The sequence below is a fragment of the Nipponia nippon genome, unplaced genomic scaffold (assembly GCF_047370975.1).
Source record: "Nipponia nippon isolate SJK-2023a ecotype South Korea unplaced genomic scaffold, ASM4737097v1 scaffold_8, whole genome shotgun sequence".
NCBI lineage: Eukaryota > Metazoa > Chordata > Aves > Pelecaniformes > Threskiornithidae > Nipponia > Nipponia nippon.
The window spans coordinates 20175328-20194380 of NW_028262402.1; the positions used below are offsets into that span (position 1 = coordinate 20175328).

The 19053-nt window shown below is 48.1% G+C and overlaps 1 protein-coding gene across 3 annotated transcripts in view; it reads left to right on the plus strand.

Annotated features, from left to right (window-relative positions):
- Positions 1–7263: 7263 nt before the first annotated feature.
- Positions 7264–19053, plus strand: part of CPLX1 (complexin 1) — a 117046-nt gene continuing 105256 nt past the window's right edge. Inside the window, exons 1-2 of one of the 3 annotated variants that reach the window (XM_087742554.1) lie at positions 7264–7562; positions 8432–8534. In XM_087742554.1, coding sequence (XP_087598680.1) covers positions 8504–8534 — 31 coding nt within the window. In that variant the 5' untranslated portion in view covers positions 7264–7562; positions 8432–8503. The remainder of the gene's footprint in view (positions 7563–8431; positions 8535–19053) is intronic. The other 2 variants (XM_087742553.1, XM_087742555.1) reach the window with 2 other exon arrangements.

Sequence of the window (19053 nt, forward strand, 5' to 3'; positions counted from 1 at the left end):
AAGTGTGTTCCACAGCGGAGCGGGGGATTGCAGCATACGGGGGAGTTCCCTGGGCCAGAAAAACCCCAGGGGCATGCAGAGATCCTCCAGGAGCTGGCAGGTCTCACAAGAGCTGCTCATGAGGCGTGGGCGGGGCCAGGAGTAATGGCAGCCACCCCTTGCTCCCACAAAAGGCAGCCGCAGGCAGCGCTGTGATGAGGAGTGCTGTGACCAGGCTGGGCAAAGAGGGCGTGGCGTGTCAGCCAGGGTGTGGCGTGGCAGTTTGCATGGGAGAATACACAGGGAGGGTGCCTTTTCAAAGGAGGGGCATTCCACTGGCCAAGTGGGAGACTTGAAGTACACATAATCCAGAAACCAGGCACTGTTCTGTGACTACCTGCACAGGTCAAGGGCACTCATCCTACCTGACCCTCAAGGCAGAAGGGTGGGCACTTGTCTGAGAGCAAAGGCTGCAGCTCCAGCTGGGGGGTCTGCACCAGCTACCCCAGCAATGGGTGATGCCTCCACCCAGATAGAGCTGCTAAAGGGAGAGGCTGCAGTGCAGACCTCAGACTGCAGGAGGTGCCTAGACCTTTCTCCTGGGGCAGGGATATGTGGCAGACCTGACTGCAAAAGGTGTGCCCAGTTGGAGGACCTCCTGCAGCAGGTAGCTGAACTGCAGAAGGTGGTGAGAAGGCTGCGGAACATCATGGAGGCTGAGAAGGAGTTAGATAGCTGTTTCCAAGCACAATCTGCAGTGGACCTACAGCCCATGGCCAAAGAGCCAAAAACTCCCCCACCAGCACGCACAGAAGGGAGAAGGACCAATAATGCAGAAGAATAGATGGTTGCAATGGCAAGGTCCAGCAGGAGGAAGAGGCTTCCCCCAGAGCCTGAGGTGCCCTTGCAGAACCACATCACCGCTTTGCAGACTGGAGAGGAAAGACCCATCACACCAGCAGAGATGCCGGAGCTGAGTAAGGCAGCCCTATCTGCTGCCCATATAACAACCAGTGCAACAAAGAAAAGGCGACAGGTGATAGTAGTAGGCAACTCTCTTCTGAGAGGTATGGAGGCACCCATTTGTGGACCTGACGCACCTGACGCACTCTCTAGAGAGGTGTGCTGCTTACCAGAGATGTCACCGAGAGACTACCAAGCCTCATACAGTTCACTGACTATTACCTGCTGCTATTGTTTCATATGGGCACCAGTGATAGAGCCAGGAGCAGTCTGAGGAGTATCAAGAAGGATTACAGAGCCCTGGGAGTGGCGGTAACAGACTCTGGAGTGCAGGTAGTTTTTTCATCAATCCTCCCAGTCAAAGGGAAGGGGTTTGAAAGGGCCAGTTGAATCTGGCCAATCAACAAATGGTTACAGGACTGGTACCACAACCAAGGGTTCAGCTACTTAGGCCAGGAACTCACTTTGAGAAACCTGATCTATTAGGGGTTGATGAGGTCCATCTGTCAGAGAAGAGGAAGACTATCTTCAGTCTTAGGCTTGCTAAGCTGGTGAAGAGGGGTTTAAACTAAAGTTGGTGGGGGAGGGGAACCTCAATCCATCCCACTCCTACCAGTTTGATGCCAGTGCCAGCAACAGATGCCCAGAGCCTGGAGATGGATCACAGGTCAGGAGGAGAGCACCTGAAGAGCAGCACAAAGGAATTCCAGCCACTCCAGCCAGTAAGTCAGCTTCGTTGGGGGCCCAACTTAAATGCCTCTATGCAAACGCATGTAGCATGGGAATAAACAAGAGTTACAGAATGCGCACACCTGCAGGGCTATGATCTTATGGGCATCACAGAGATGTGGTGGTATGGCTCCTATGACTGCAGTGTTGGAATGGAAAGATACTGGCTCTTTAGGAAGGACAGGAAGGGGAGACAAGGAGGGATGTCACCCTCTATTTCAATGACCAGCTGGAGTGCATGGAGCTCCGCCTGGGAACAGATGAGGAGCCAACCGAGAGCTTATGGATCAGGCTTAAAGGGAGGGCAGGGACAGGTAACATTATAGTGGGGGTCTGCTACAGGCCACCTGACCAGGAAGACTAGAATGGAGCCCTCTATAGACAGATAGGAGCAGCCTCATATTCACAAGCCCTGGTCCTTATGGGGGACTTCAACCACCCTGGTATCTGTTGGAGAAACAACACAGCAGGGCATAAGCAATCTGGGAGGTTTGTGGAATGCACTGAGGATAACTTCCTTCTCCGAGTGGTAGAGGAGCCAACGAGGAGAGGTGCTATGCTCGACCTTGTTCTCACCAACAAGGAAGGGCTGATGGGGAATGTGAAGCTCAAGGGCAGCCCTGGCTGTAATGACCATGAAATGGTGGAGTTCAAGATCCTTAGGGCACTGGCAAGGGTGCACAGCAAGCTCACTGCCCTGTACTTCAGGAGAGCAGACTTTGGCCTCTTCAGAGATCTGCTTGGTAGATTACCATGGGATAAAGCCCTGAAGGGAAGACGGGACCAAGACAGCCAGCTAATGTTCAAGGGTCACCTCCTCTAAGCTCAGGAACGATGCATCCCAACAAAGAGGAAGTCAGGCAAAAACACCAGGAGGCCTGCATGGATGAACAAGGAGCTCCTGGACAAACTCAAACACAAAAAGGAAGCCTACAGAGGGTGGAAGCAAGGACAGGTAGCCTGGGAGGAATACAGACAACTTGTCCAAGCAGCCAGGGATTAAGTTAGGAAAGCTAAAGCCCTGATAGAATTAAATCTGGCCAGGGATGTCAAGGGCAACAAGAAAAGCTTCTATAGGTACATCAGTGATAAAAGTAAGACTGGAAAATATGTGGAATATCTCTGGAAGGAAACGGGAGAGCTGATTACCCAAGACATGGAGATGGCTGAGGTACTCAGTGACTTTTTTTGCCTCAGTCTTCACCGTCAAGTGCTCAAGCCACACCACCTAAGTTGCAGAAGGCAAAGGCAGGGACTGGGAGAATGAAGAACCGCCCGCTGTAGGAGAAGATCAGGTTCAAGACCATCTAAGGAACCTGAAGGTGCACAAGTCCATGGGACCTGATGAGATGCATCTGCGGGTCCTGAGGGAACTGGCAGATGAAGTTGCTAAGCCACTGTCCATCATATCTGAGAAGTCGTGGCAGTCCAGTGAAGTTCCCACTTATTGGAAAAGGGGAAACATGACCCCCATTTTTTAAAAAGGGAAAAAAGGAAGACCCGGGGAACTACAAGCCAGTCAGTCTCACTTCTGTGCCTGGCAAGACCATGGAGCAGATTCTCCTGGAACCTATGCTAAGGCACATGGAAAATAAGGAGGTGATTAGTGACAGCCAACATGGCCTCACTAAGGGTAAATCATGCCTGACAAATTTGGTGGCCTTCTACAACGGGGTTACAGTGTTGGTGGATAAGGCAAGAGCAACAGATGTCATCTAACAGTTGGACTCGATGATTTTAAGGGTCTTTTCCAACCTTAATGATTCTATGATTCTATGATCTACCTGGACTTATACAAAGCATTTGACACCGTCCTGTAATGGAGAGACATGGATCCAATGTACGGACCACTCAATGGATAAGGAACTGGCTGGATGGTTGCACTCAAAGAGTTGCGGTCAGCAGCTCGTCCAAGTGAAGACCAGTGATGAGTGGCGTTCCTCAGGTGTCAGTATTGGCACCGGCGCTGTTTAACATTTTTGTTGGTGACATGGACGGTGGGATTGAGGGCACTCTCAGCAAGATTGCCAGCACCACCAAGCTGTGTGGTGCAGTTGACATGCTGGAGGGAAGGGATGCCATCCAGAGGGACCTTGACAGGCTGGAGAGGTGGGCCCATGTGAGCCTCATGAAGTTTAACAAGGCCAAGTGCAAGGTTCTGCACATGGGTCAGGGCAATCCCAAGCACAAATACAGGCTGGGTTGAGAACGGATTGAGAGCAGGCCTGAGGAGATGAACTTAAGGGTGTTGGTTGATGAGAACCTCAACATGACCCAGCAATGTGCACTTGCAGCCCAGAAAGCCAACTGTATCCTGAGCTGCATCAAAAGAAGCATGACCAGCAGGTCAAGCGAGGTGATTCTCCCCCTCTACTCTGCTCTTGTGAGACCCCACCTAGAGTACTGTGCCCAGCTGTGTCCCCCAGTACAAGAAAGACATGGACTTGTTGGAGCGAGTCCAGAGGAGGGCCATGAAGATGATTAGAGGGATGGAGAACCCACCTCTCCTAGGAGGACAGGCTGAGAGAGTTGGGGTTGTTCAGCCTGGAGAAGAGAAGGCTCCGGGGAGACTTTATAGCAGCCTTCCAGTACCTGAAGGGGGCCTACAAGAAAGCTGGAGAGGGACTTTTTACAAGGGCATATAATGATAGGACAAGTGGTGATGGCTTTAAGCTGAAAGAGGGTAGATTTAGATTAGATATAAGGAAGAAATTTTTTACTGTGAGGGTAGTGAGGCACTGGAACAGGTTGCCCAGAGAAATTGTGGATGCCCCATCCCTGGAAGTTCAAGGCCAGTTTGGATGGGGCTTTGAGCAACCTGATCTAGTGAAAGGTGTCCCTGCCCACAGTAGGTGTCTGGCAACTAGGTGATCCACCATCATTCTATGGTTCTATGATTCTATGATTATTAGACACAGATCTATAGACTACATCACCTCTTTTTGACCATGTCCTTTCTTGCCTCTGTGCTTGAACTCTGTGTGGTGAGGAGCGTACTGGTGGGATCTTTCCTGACTGATAGGTCAGGGTACCACCTCAATAGGAGGTACCCAAATCAGGCTTACAAGGTACATCCTGTGGGAGTTGCTTGGAAGCTGGCTCTTGGGGTAGGGAAGAGGGGCTGAAGCTGGGAGTAGGAGTATCTCAGCGGGGTTTGTGGTTTGGTGATTCTGTGCCTTGTTCTCCTGAAGAAGAGGGAGCTGTGAAGTAGTGGGTGTTGGGGTCATGTTTCACTCTCATGTGTCTTGATTTTCTGTGGCAGCTGTATAATCTGGAAGAAGTGGGAGCTGTTTGAGGACAGAACCATGGGTACACGACCTTTGGAGATACAGCTGGTTCTGGGGACAGACCAGCAGCTGTAAACAGGCCAACAGGAAGCTCAAGGACCACTCAGGATCTTCTCCTGGATGTGCCTATTGTTTTGCCGGGCTTGTGAAAGCCCCTGTGGATGACATCACTTTATTTTCTGCACACAAGGGAGGACATTTACCATTGCAAAGCTTGTAAGGAGCCTATGGACAGGAAAGATGACATTTCTCAGCTACACCACTTGGCTGTGCTAACCCTTGGCTGCTACAGGAGTTCCTTGATGTGGCATGCTCCAGGATCCCCAAAGCAGGGAGGAGAAACCTGGTTTTAGGCAATTAGATGTTTTAAATATTAGGCCACATTTCTCTGATCCTTGTGTTTGAGGGCGTTTGAATTGTTCTTTCCCAGGCTCCAGGATATAAGACCAAGGTATGCACCTGGAGGTTTAGTAGTGTCAGGCAGACACACTGTCCTCCTCTCCAAGAGCATTCACACGATGAAGGAAAAATGTGAGGTGTTGTATGACAGACCCAAACTTTAAGCCCTGCTCAAAATTATATGGGCACTTGGGAAGGCAACACAGACCTGGAAATACTGTGTTGATTGCACAGGAAACCCGTGCACAGGTCCAACAGGCTCCCGGGTTCATTTCTCAGGCACAGCCATCCCCGCTGAGCTACTGCTATGGTATGTATGGAAAAGAGAGCATCAAAAAGGTACCAGTATGCCCTTTGGATTGGAAGTGCTTGGGGTGAGTTAAAGCGCATCAAAACAAGAGGGTTCCCCACCCCCTCTCAGTATTAACTTTTCCTTTCTGAAGTTTGTTAGTAAAAGTGCAGCACATCATACCTATCCAGCTGAGTTTCCTAGGCTGATACTAGTGTCTATTGGAAAACTGGCTTTCTGGGAGCTCTTTGAATAGAATAGAATAGAACAGAACAGAATAGTTCAGTGGAAGAGAGCTACAATGATGATCTAGTCCAACTGCCTGACCAGTTCAGGCTGATCAAAAGTTAAAGCATGTTACTAAGGGCATTGCCCAATTGCCTCTTAAACATTGACAGGCAAGGGGCACTGAGGCAGACCCAGGCAGGTGGACACTGTCCTGAGTGCAGAAGCGTGCCCTCCTGCAACTGCAGCTGGCACCCGAGAGCTTTGTAGGCTGCGGAGCCCCGGTGGCCGGCATCGCTGCCCCGAGAGGGACTGGTTTGCCTGACGTGCCTGCATGCCTTTCCCCACGGTGCCACGTGCAGCCCCGGCGCCCTCCCTGACCTTCAGACGAGGTCGCCCAACGGGCCGGGCCAGCCTCTGCCTAGGATGCCGGCCCCGCTGCTCCCCCACCTCGAGGCTCCCACTTCTGCCAGCACCATTCCGTGCTCCCCCCGCCACCCCCCGCCTTTTAGCCCCATATCGGTTGCTTTGGGGGCTGCTGTCCCACTTCTCCTGCTGGCGACACGAGGGCGGATTAGCAACAGAGTTCGACCCCTCCCCATCCAGCCCCAAGCCGGCCGCCGGCATCCCTAAAGGTGGGTGCCGGTGCCGTGAGGGGTATTGCTCTGCTTTGTCACGTAGCGTTCGCACCAGACGCAGCTCCTTCCTCCTCACCTTCAGATGCCGTCCCGAACCCAGGCTACACAACGGATGGCTGCACTCGAGCCCTTCAGCCGGCATCCGCAGGGAGGGGACTGCCTCCCCGCCTCCTCCTGGGCTGCAGACACCGCTGGATAGCGAGAGAACTGAGCCGAGCAGTCGGCGATCCTTCTCCGGCCACAGTAAAATCCGAGGCGAAGGAGGAGGGAGAAGAAAGCTCTGCTCACTCTCTATCTTCTTCCTTGCCTTTCCAACTCCTTCCAGGACCTATGGGATGAGAGAGGATCTCCGGAAAGGACCCAGATCTATGCGGATCGCTCTCCCACCCTCCCCCTTTTTCAGGAAGCCGTATTTGCAGAGATTTCCCCTGGCACACACACACTGACTCCCGAGGAGACGCAAGGAGGCAATTGCAAAATGCAACAGCGGGCTGACAACCTTCCCCCACGGCAAAGCGCAAGGACACCTGGCTGCTGCAGACAGCCGGGGATGGGGTGGGGGACAAGCATGCAAATACACGCAGCTGTCTAAGGGGTTGGGGAGCGCTGCAGGCCTCCTCCCCAGCGAGCACCGAGGGGCGAGGGAGGTGCAGGGAAGGGGCGGGGGAGCCGGAGGCAGGGGGAGGGAGAAAGCCCAGCTCCCGCAACGAGGGGAGGAGGAAGGAGGGACCGTGTCGGTGGGATGGTCCGGAAATCCTGTGATAAAAAGAGGGGCACAGGGGCAAAAGTGGGGAGAAGCTCTGGGCTCATTCTCTTGCTCTCTCACCCCGAGCCTGCAACTTCCCCGGCAGCCCTCAGGCACATGGGGGCTGGCCGGAGCCTCTAGGAGAGGAGAGGAGAGGAGCGGAGAGGAGCGGAGCGGAGCCGCCGCACCCACCTGCCACCAGCACCTCAGCTCAGCACCGCGCCCGCCGCCGAGCGAGGTATCGGCGCCGGGGCGGGCGGACCGTGCCGTGCCGGCCAGCGTGCAGAAGGGCAGCAAGGAGAGGCGGGGTATGGGCACGCAGGAACGGGGGAAGCCCTGGTCCTCCCGGGTGCTGGCGGGCCGCGCAGCCCCATGGCACGGCTGTGATCCGGTACCGGAGCCGGTGCCAGGCGCGGGGTGGCAGCCTGGCCCGGAGCCGAGCCCACCGCTCCCCGCGGCCGGGGCCAGCAGAGGGAGGCAGCAGCCGGCGCGGCGGTGCTGCTGTTTTGAACCTGGGGCCGGCCGGTCTCAACCTTGAACCGTCCTGGCTTTTCCCTAGGAGGTGCAGCCCTTGCTGGCATTGCGCTGGGGGCTTTCTGGGTGAGGTTTCTGAGGGGTTAGGGTGGGGGAGCCTGCCCCGCTCTCCATCCCGCCTCCCGGGCTGCATCCGCACCTGAGTCGCCCAGCTTCCCCTGCTTGTCTTCCCAGGCACTTGCGGAGCGCTTCACCTTCAAATGCCCCCTCGGCTGTCCTCGGCGGAGCTGCCACTGCGGAGCTAGCCCTCCAAAAACCTAGAAGGCGAGAGGCAGGCGGAGAAACGAGAAAGTTCAAAGGTTTAACGCCTTCCTGCCCGTCTGCAGGAGACAGGCCGGGAGGAGCACCGCACTGCTTCTCGAGGCTCACTCCCGGCCACCTGCCCTGCCTGGGGGAACCACCGTGTCCCCTTACTTCCTCCTCCTTGCCCCCGTTCGCCATCTGCCAGCATGCAGCTCTGCTCCCTAGGTGCCAGGGGCTGCCTTGTCCTGCAAAGCCAGGGTCTGCAGGGATTGGGGGCTGGAAACTTGCCTGCACTTAGACAAGGGGAGGAAAGCTGTGGGGAGAGACCTGAGAAAGACGAGGCATCAGCCTTTTCTCCTCCTAGAGACACCATTACTCTTTTGATTGTGCCTCTTCGCAGGCTGCCCTCGAAGGATTCCTAGTCTCTGTGCATGTGAGGTGTGAAGGTGGGCAGCACCCCTAAGCCATCGCCATGGATTTTGTTATGAAACAAGCTCTAGGAGGTAAGTGCGGTTGGCACATGAGAGGCCTTGCATCCTTCCCCCTGCCCTCCCCTTTGCACCTGGTAAGAGAGAGGATGGACTGCTATGAGCCTCTGGTAAGGGTCTGCAGCTGGAAGAACTGTTTGAGGTCCTGGAAGAGCATGCCTGTCGCTGATGCACGATCAGAGCCAAGTGTTTGAAGAATTCGAGCAGGAGGGGGCAGCAACAAGCAGACACAGAAGCCCCATGTTAGGGGAGGGACCTCCCACACAAGGTGTGCAGGCCCTGCCTGGGTCACACCTAATCTGGCACCCTACCAGCTGGCTGCATATCCTGATGTACAGTGCGCAGGTCTTGCTTTGCAGGTATTACAAAGGCTGCAGACAGGTTTAGCCAGAGTAAACCCAAAGAAAGAGTAGCATTTTTTGTATGTGTGTGCGACCCTTTTTCATCCCCCCAAACGCTGGCCAGACCTTGACCAAAAAATGGCCAGTGCAGAAATTTTTGTACCTGGTATTTGGAGAGTTCTTTTTAATAAGAATACTGCCACAATAAGCAGGGAAACAGTAATAAAGTATCCCCTCCACACCTGGATTTGAGGCCAACCTTTTATATGGTTTCATTATATTTCCTTCCATGTGTGATGAATTGTTTTAAGCTAATGGTGGAAAATAGAAAAGGCAGGGGTGTGGGGGACAGAAACTGAAAACAACGCAGAAGTATTTGGCAATGAGATTCCTTTGTTCTGCCACAGTTATGCTGCCTTTCTGGGCTGCTTGTCCTGAACACTCAATCAAAACAAGGCTGTCACTGAGATGATGCTGAACGCTGGCTGCTGTTGGCAACTGGAATAGTTGGCCTCAGAGGAAGTCGATGAGGTGGTTCTGATCATTCTCTTTTGTGCTCTATCTCATGTGTGGATTTTCCATCCATTTTCCTTTGGAGAAACTGTAGAGTGGGAATGTCTCATGCACGGTGTTATTGATGTCATATGCAGCATCAACATTTACTGCAGGAGTCTCTCCCATGGCATGGAAACATTATTTTCATCTTTGAAAGCAAAGGAACTGGTTTGGTGGGTTTTGGGTTTTGTGGGTTGTTTTCTTTTTTTCACCAAGGGAGCAAAATTCTCAGTTAATAGAGCAAGCAACCCAAGTTTTAGTTGGGGTGTTTTGAATGGGAAGATCAAACTGGAGAAGAAAGGGTCTAATTTGATTGTACAAAATAGTAAGATATGAAGACATCTGTGAGAAGATAACAGTTTGTATGGTAGCAGTGTTACATTTCATTACTCTTCAGTGCCTGTTTTGAAGGAGAAATAGTTTTGAGAAGAGCATATTTTGCACTGTTTGCTACAGTGTGAATAAGGTTGCTTGCACAGAAATGAACAAGTGTACCTGCAAACTGGAGATTTAGCCACTGCAGCTGAAGATCTGTGAATCCACTAAAGGGAAATAACTGCTTAGAGACTGCATTTAAAGGCAGGGGGAGGAGGGTTGCAGCAAAGGAGATGCATGCCTTTTCCTGCAGCTGAATGACTAACCTGAGTTGGAAGCAATGTCTGCCTATGCTTATCAGCATTTACTCTGGGCATTTACTCTTATTCATTCTAACATAATTTGCATGCCAGGGTCAGGATTTGCATTATAATAGGAGTTGCTGAGAAGGTAAATGCAAAAAGCATCTTTTGGTGAAGCCTGAGTTTCTGATGTCTGTCAAGATGCTGCCCAGGGCACCAGCTCTTCTGCCAGATGACTTAATGTATTAGCAAAATGTGTCTGGAACTTGCCCACTTACTCAATAAAGGAGAAGTCTCTGCAGAGTGGTAAAATCCAGGAAATGTTAATTAATTAAGCAGAGACTTATTTTTGAATTGGAAATAGTTTCAAAGAGGAAAAACAAGATCTCTCTCCCAGGGCAAATATAACATGGAAGGTAAAGGTCGTTTTGGACACTTTTTTCTCCCTGGAGTTAAAGCCCAAGCTGAAGCAATCATGCAATCTGGCTGCACTGGCACAACAAACAAAGGACTAAAGGTTACAGTTTGTTTCCTTAATTATGGGGCCAGAACCCTTTTTATCTTCCAGTTCTGACATCCAGAGGGACATGTCCAAACTGAGCAAAGCAGCAAACCTCTCATGGGTGACAGGCTTGCTTTGGCTAGGGTACATGGTGTGATCTGCTAGTGAGCTTTTTTATTATCCCCAGTTTCAGAGAGATCTTCCTGTAGATTTCATGGCTCTTTGATTTTAGTTTAATGTGGGTTTTCCCAGAATACCTCTGAATTCATTTTGCTGTCTGCTTGGGATCTTTTAATTGGTGCAAAAGTTCTTATCCCATCCTCAGAATCTCTTCTGGCACTCCTGGAAGAAAGTAAAAAAAAATTGCTATTTTGTCAGTAAGGTCCCCTCCAATTTACAGAGAATCAGACTTGCTATAAATATTTCTTGCAGACCACCTACAGCTATGGTAGATTAACCCTTTCACTATCTCCACTGAGGACAGTTCACAAAGGCCAGGAGCCAACTGGGTTTCCTTGTCTGAGCATTATGGGCATGGCATTTTCTTTTCCCATCATCCAGCACCAAAATGGGGCTTAGACCAGAGCTTACAGTAGCTAAGAGCCTGGATCTGAGAACTGTTTGCAGGTGAGGTGCTTTTGCCCTTTTCCTGCTGGACAGGGCTGTGCAGGGCACATGAGGACTTTGGGACCAGGTTTCATCATACTCGAGTGTTCAGAGGAGGTACTGGAAGGAAAACATCATTGCTGTCCCACCTCCTCACTCACCTTCTTGAGGAAGAGGAGATCTCACACTCTGCTTAATTAACTGTGAACAGTAGCCTTAGAAGAACACTCCTATGGGGTTTTTCCATTGCTTTTGAAGCAATCTGTGAAGACATTTCCTTTGTCTCTAATGGCACAAGACAATCAATCAATCAGATTTGTTTTTCCTTGGAGTTTTGCCAGTCAGAGGGGAAGAAGGCAGGAAGGTGTTTTGAAAGGTAGGTAAGCTAAGTTAGCAAGCAAGGAAAGGCAGTTGTGCTGTAGAGTTGCTTTGTTTGGAAGTCTGTGTGATTATGGGATTTAGGTTTTGTGAAATCAGTTCAGCAATACAATAACTTGCCAAAGTAGAACATGTTCTTTCCCTGATTTGTTGTTAAATGGGGTCTGCAGAAGCCTGCTGTTTCTGTGCAGTGGAAGGCCATCCTCTGCTGTGCTGCCAGCACTGGGATTTTACTGCTAGCGTTGGCAGCAGAGTCTTTGCGTGGCAGTTGACAAGCTTGAAATGTGTCTTTGTAAATCCCTGGCCTCTTCAAGGTAAAATCCTTGACCCTTTCATTAGCAGTGGGGACTGTGGTCCAGCAAAAGCAGTACAAAATGTTAGCTTATTTGACCAATTTTCTTCTGTGGCTTTTTTTGTGCTCCTCAGACCTTTCAGCGCCCTGTGTGAAAGTCACTCCATTTATTGTTTGACAGTGACAGATGCCATAGGTGTGAAACGCAGTCATGGTGCTGATCAGCTGTGTAGGACAAGAAGAAGAAAATACCAAGAGGAAACCTAAAGGCTTAAAATTGCTGCTTCTTCTTCCACAGAAATAACAGAGACATCAAAGGGATATTTTGTACCTCTGACTCTGCCACACCAGCAGACATTGACGTTGGTGTGTAGCCAGGGTGATTGGTCACTTTGCTGTTCCTGTGACAGTTCACTAAATGAAGACAACCAAAGTGATTACATGATTGCATTTTACATTAGGAGTTGTGTTTACCAAGCCAGGTCAGAGCTCTGTCGTCATGACCAAGGTGTATGACTTCCCAGGAAAAAGCTGGAAGTAAAGGACCTGAAATGGTCTCTGGAGGAATTTAGCCACAGTGTTTTTCATTGGGCATTGTTTATTTCTTCATAGGTTTGTGTGAAAGCAAGAGATGCATTAACACCTGACTCCTAAGTCATACTACACTCACTTCCTCTGTCGCTGATGGCTTGGATAAATAGGGAAACAGGACTGAAGTAGAAGAGACACTAAACTTCAGGAAGCTCTGCTGGCTGTCATCCTGTTACTGGAGACTTCAGGCCAAGGGCATTTTCATATGGAAAAAGAGAAGGGGAAAGGGGAAGGTGAGGAGCACTTGTCTGAGGTGGGATCATGATGTGGTTGAAGAGAGAGATTTCTTACAGCAGAAACTAGCATTATGCAGACCAGAAGGCTGTGAACATATGGATATACAGAACAGCCTCGATAGCTCTAACCGTATTACATGGTATTGTGCGGGGCCCTTTTAATGGGCTCCTTTTATTGCCACAGATAGAGGAAATATGTAGCTGGGATGCCTGCCTTAAACAGTGACTTTTCCTAATGTCAGCCTGTGGATTAATCATGTAACTCACTTCATATATAATGATGCATGTGAATGGTACTGTCTAAATTTCTTCATGCTGCCAGTACTGCTTGAATTCATTGTGCAATGCAAGCCCTGTCAGGACGAAGGATACATTTGAGTTTCTGGATAGATATTCACTGGGCTATATTGCAAGCATGATTGCTGTTTTATTGGCAGCAGCTTAGAGAGAGGACTGCTGCTTGGTATTCACTTCTTTATCTGTCAAGATTCAGCAGAGACTTGTTTTGGTTCATAACAATTCTTAAAATACTGTAGGCAGAAGACAAATGCAACCAGATTGCCATCTGAAACACGTCAGCAGGGGGGAATTGCCTACTTCATGTGTCTTACTGGCAGCTTTGGTTCAGCTAGGTATACCACATAACTCAGTCCAAAGGGAATCCCCTTGTTCTTGAAGGTAGGCAGAGATTTAAACACCCCTGAAGATAACGGGATTCAAGTCACTGTCCATAAGCTCTGAAAAAGCAGCCCCTGTGCTAAGCTTGCATTAGTGAAGATGTGTGTGTGTGAATGCTTGATTACCCTGAATGGAAACCGTACTAGGGTTTAAGATCTTTGCAGCAGCCTTGTGTGTGGCTTATGAACTGCATATTTTGCTACTGCATTTGTGTCACTTTACTTGCTCGTGGTTAGGGTATTAAGTTCTTGATTTTCCCTGGAGAAGTCAGTGAGATTGAGTGCGGTTAGAGGCAACACAGACCTGTCCAGGGTGGAACAGACAGTGAAATAAACATAGTGGTTTCTGCCTTTTCCTCCTCCAGCTCAGCCTCTTGTTTCTCACATTTGCAGTTCTCTGCTGAGCCTCTCTCCTGCTCTGGGACCTCAAGCATCAGCTAGACTATGTGCCACTGCTTATGTTAGTGTATAAAATCCTGGAGTAGGACAGAAACTGTAATGAAGAACTGCAAGTTGTAGTGCCAACAAGTAGTGCTGGTATTTACTGCCGGGATCTCTTTTGCCTGTAATCCTTGAAACCTGTGACACGTGAGGTCTTTCATTTTGCAGTCAGGTGCTTCCAAATCACAAAGTCTGGAGAATCTGAGATGAGGCAGGAGGTGTTCAGCCCATGGCAGCATGTGGTAGATGTTGGGGGCCCATCTACCTTTGTCTACTTCTGCCTATATTGTGTGTAATTCTGAGCCCCACAATTTAAAAAGGATGTTAAGGTACTTGAATGCGTCCAGAGGAGGGCAACAAAGCTGGTGAAAGGCTGGTAGGCATGTCCTATGAGGAGCAGCTGAGGACTCTGGGTTTGTCTAGTTTGGAGAAAAGGAGGCTGAGGGGCAACCTCATTGCTCTCTACAGCTGTCTGAGGAGGGGAAGTGGAGAGGGAGGTGCATCTCCCTGGTATCCAGTGACAGGATGCATGGGAATGGTTTAAAGCTGCATCAGAGGAGGTTCAGACTTGATATTGGGAAACACTTCTTTATTGGGAGGGTGGTCAAACACTGGAACAGGCTTCCTAGAGAGGTGGTTGATGCCCCAAGCCTGTGAGTGCTTAGAGGCATTTGGAAGATGCTCTTAATAACACGCTTTAACTTTTGGTCATCCTGGAGGTGGTCAAGCAGTTGGACTAGATGATCGTTGTATGTCCCTTCCACTGAACTATACTATTCTATACTATAAATTCTTAAGTGAGTAAGAGTATAAGATGAACTCTGTAGCCTCAGTGTGTAGTGAGGTTGTGGTGTTGATCTCTTACCTTCTGGATCCTTTTTTCTTTGCTGATGCTTTGAGTATATGCATTTTAAAGACATTTTGAAGATGTAGTGTTGATATCTGATGGATACATTTTTCACAAGGGACGGTTTTATAGGCCTCTTTTTTTTTCTAATACTTACTGCTGGCAAAGAGATTTTCTTCAAGAAATTGGATTGAGTGCAATCATGATGTCTGTGCTGAGACAAGGATAGAAGAGAAAATCCCATGTAGGTGTCTCAGTGCTTCCAGAAAAACAAAACAAGCAGAGGTTCTATAGCTGTTCAAGGCTGATTAATCCATACCAGCCTTGGATCTTCCTTGTTCATTTATTTTATGCCAACTCCTCCAATAGTAACCTGTAGGGCTTAGTTTGTTCTTCAGGAATTCCCGCTAAAGCCAAGGAGCAAGATGTCTTCCAAGGAAGCAGATCATTGACTGTGGAGATAATACCAGTGATGATACCAACTACAATGAGGGTCAGCTGATTTATTCCACCCATGATCCAAGCCAGGAGGAGTAAAACTGGCCAGGTCCTTTCTTCCTGTGCCTTTCTTGAGAAACCTTCCTCTTATATTTGCTTGCCTCTGTTGGGCCTGTTGCTGTTAAAATCATACAAATGCTCTCACTTGTGTCTGCTGGGATCTTACAGAGCAGAGTGTGCTTATTTAGTACCCTTAGAGGAAATGAGCAACCTTCAGCCTGCTGATTGTAGAGGTATGCCGCAATGAGCTTAACTAATATTTCTCCTGCTGAGCATCTGCTTGCCAAGAGCCTGCTTGGAGTGACATGGAGAAGCAGGAAGTTTTTTCTCTCAGAGGGGAGAGAGGGATGAATAAGGAAATTTCACATGCATTAAGGAGTTTGTCTAGGATTCCTTCATGGCAGAACAGCAGATGCTTCTCTTTGATTCTCCGTCCACTTTGAAGGAAGTTCTGCATACTGGTTTTTTTTAACATCTGTTGGTGTGCACCTGAATCTCTCTGGTTTTTCTTTTTTTGTATCTTTCATAATTGAAGTTGGTTCTTATGGGGAGAAAAGTGGTGATTTCTTGCCAGCTGCATACTTTTGGCACAAATAGTTTCAGTGCTGAATTTTTGGCCTGTGTTGCATAGGAAACACTATCTGCAGCAGTGGATTTGGAGCTGGGCAGGAGTCTAGTGCATGATGCATTACAGTTATTCAGACCTTCCTGGTGAAATTGGACTCTGAAAATATAAGCTACTGATTTGCCTTTGTGTTGGTCTTTGGAGAGAGAGAAGTTCAGACTGTAGTTCAGCTGTTAGCTGTGGAGACCTATTCACTTGCTCATGTGCTGGCAAAAGGACAGCAATTAGAGAAGGCTGGTGTATATGAATGCTGATGTACATGAAGGCTTTGTGCTTTGATTAGAAGTGAAGGTAAAACTATGAAATCAAATCCATGAGGGCTACATGGGTTTAGAAATCTTGCTGAGTTGAGAGTGCATGGACTGTTTGTGTTTGTTAGCACTGCAGTAATGTACAGGGCTCCAGAAGGCCTAAGTAATCTCTGCACAGGCTCTCCATTCTTAAGAGAAGACAGGCACCTTGCCCTTCTGGAGAACAGGAATGTCTCTCTCATTCTGGAGCACCCCCAACGCCAACAGCACAAAAATCCATTCTAGCAGCAAGATGTTTCTGTGGGAAATTGCAGTATGAAATCTGTGGCAGCTGCATGGAGATTAGAAGTTCTCCAGCAGTTTTTGAAGGCCACCAAATTGTTGAGGAGGCCTGGAAGAGGAATGGCAGTAAGCAGGAAAGGCTGGCAGAAAGAGAGGGTCAGATCTCTGGTGTGTTGCCACTGGCTTGTCTCATGTCAGAAGGCTACATGCAAATGCATGCTCTTCTGTTTGAACATCATGGTCCCACTTTCAAACATTCCATGAAAGTGCTCAAGAGAGGAAAAAGAGGCAATAGAGGCTGGTGCTGAGACACCGAGACAGATACCAGTTCTAGTGTTCTCTAGGATGGGAATTCACAGTTTTTCAGGCCCTTGGAGAGGGGATATGGTTCATAAAGTGGTGACTGTGGGGCATTAGACCCTCAAAGCTACGGAATTTCTACTCCCACTTTCAACAGCTACAGACACAGCGTGCTGAGGCTATTCCAAGTTCTCCGACTCTCCTTTTTCAGTGGTGGGGCAGAGAGCACTCTGCCTTACCCTTGGATCCTCTTTGTGAGGTTGCAACTCTGCACTGCCTTTGTATACTCATTCCATGTGCAAGCACAAATCAAGTGCTTGTGCAAAGCTACACAGAACCTTAAACATTTCTTAAGTTGTGGCTTTGAGAACTATGTTGTTTTCTGTCTTTATTTTCTCACCTACAGCTTGATTGTGAGAGCTAGGATATAGTCAGTTCTGTTTCTTGCAGGTTGTCTTTAGTGGCTGGATTACATGTCTCAAAGGATGTAGAGCTTTGCTGAGAAGGCTGGGAATTTCCAGAGGTTGCTGAACAGATGCTCATGTGGTTTGCTAAAGGGTAACAGCTGCAACTACACACATGGCAAAGGTTACTAGTGATCTTCCTATCTCTGGTACAAATCATAGTACATGTTATAAACAAAATACTTTAAACAAATCGTGTCTCTATACTAGGGACAAATCAATGATGACACTGCACAATTTGAGAATTGATTGATCCCTGCAATTTTAAATGAGCTGACTTCAAATTGGGTGGATGCTTTCACTGCAGAAATGCATTAACACAAACAATAAATTTAATCTGCTGACTTTGATGCGCATCTTTTTACAATTTGAATTCGTCATTACCTACAAGAATGAAGCTGTTTAGCAGCCGCTTATGGTTTTGCAGCACGATTTGTCTTGTGGCTTACTTTGCAGTGATATTGACCTTGAAGGAATCAGACATGCAACATCAACAGAAATTTGGGATTCAAATGGCTATGAATTTTCTTTTGTGGAAAATAAGGAAAGAAACAAAGAAACCCAAGTGTGGAATGGTGGAGCTGTTTTGATAACTCTTGTCTCCTGAGAGAATGGGAACAATGAAGGGGAAAGCAGACAACCATTAAAGGAAAAGGGATGGCAAAGAAATGTGTGTCAATGCTTACGTTGGCAGATAGCTGAACTGCCATGTCTCTGTGTCCCTGGATCCTCTTCTTCTTTTTTGCTGGCTAGCACAGGCAAGGTTGACCAGTGGAAAAGAAGTCTGAACCTTGTGTTTAAGGTAAATGAGTGGGAGATGGTTTTCTCAACTGCTGGCCTCCTCTGTGGGAGAACCCTGGGTGTGCTTAGGAAGGTCATTTGCTCATTTGTTAGGTGGTGTCTCTCCCACTTCCCTTGCATTGGAAGCAGTATGTGGCTTCATTACCCCAAGAGCAGGACAGAGTCAGGTGTGACTCATGGGCACCTGAACTCTGCCCTTCTCTTCATGGAAAGTCTTTTTTCCTTCTGTCACTCCTTTTGCTTCTTGGTGCTTGGCAGAGCTGAACTTACATACTTAATGCACCTGAAAGTTTGTCCTTGACTTGTTATTGGCTGGGAAGCTTTCTTGTTCGTTCTGCCTCCCTCCCACCAAGTTATTGCATGTAGTGTGAGACTTTCTGCATGGCCCCCAAAGGGGCAGAAACTGTGTGGGACTGCTTGGTCTCTGTTCCAGTGCCTGTCCTAAGTGTACATGTCCATTAAATTCCTTGAAAATGCATGTGTCAATTAAAATTTTCAATTTGCAAGGGGACTTTGGAAAGTTTCTACTAAAACATGTTTTTTTCATTAAAAGCTTTTAAATACACAGTTTGTATTTTCTCAGCAATCAAGAAAGGAAAGACTCATCACAAAACCTGAAAGACTGCATAAGACAAAGACATCATATCCAAACAGATGTATTTTTAATCTGTGACAGCCATTTATTTTATGCTGGAGTTAAGTGTATGCATGCCACTCTTCCCTGAATCAATGTGTGGCTTTACTAAGTGAAATGTTTTGTTCTTTGTGAATGAAGCAATTTCTCTTTGTAGTTTCCATCAGATTTATTTTTTTTTCATTAAATAAAACATTTTATTTTAAAAACCCAAACAAAGAAAATACAAACAAACAAAAAAATTGAGGAGAAAGAGAAACTATTCAGAGGTTTTGGTAACTGCCAGCATGTCAACATAGCCCAGTTCTAGCTGGCAATAAAATTGCTTGTGAGTGTGTTTAGAAAAATCCTAGTCTCCATTAGAACTAGACAAGTACTTTTTAATTTTTTTTTTGCATTTTGTATATTTAAAACTTGTGACAATTGCAGCTTTCTCCTCTGTATTTTTCTTATTGCGCAGTTTAAATATCAGCAGTTCCCGTTTCATGTCAGCCAAGCTGCACAGTGACAGATTAAAAGGAGCATGAAAGAGGAAATTTATAATTACATGGAGATGCATTAAAATACCTAGGAAAAAGGTTAAGAAGGGACACAAC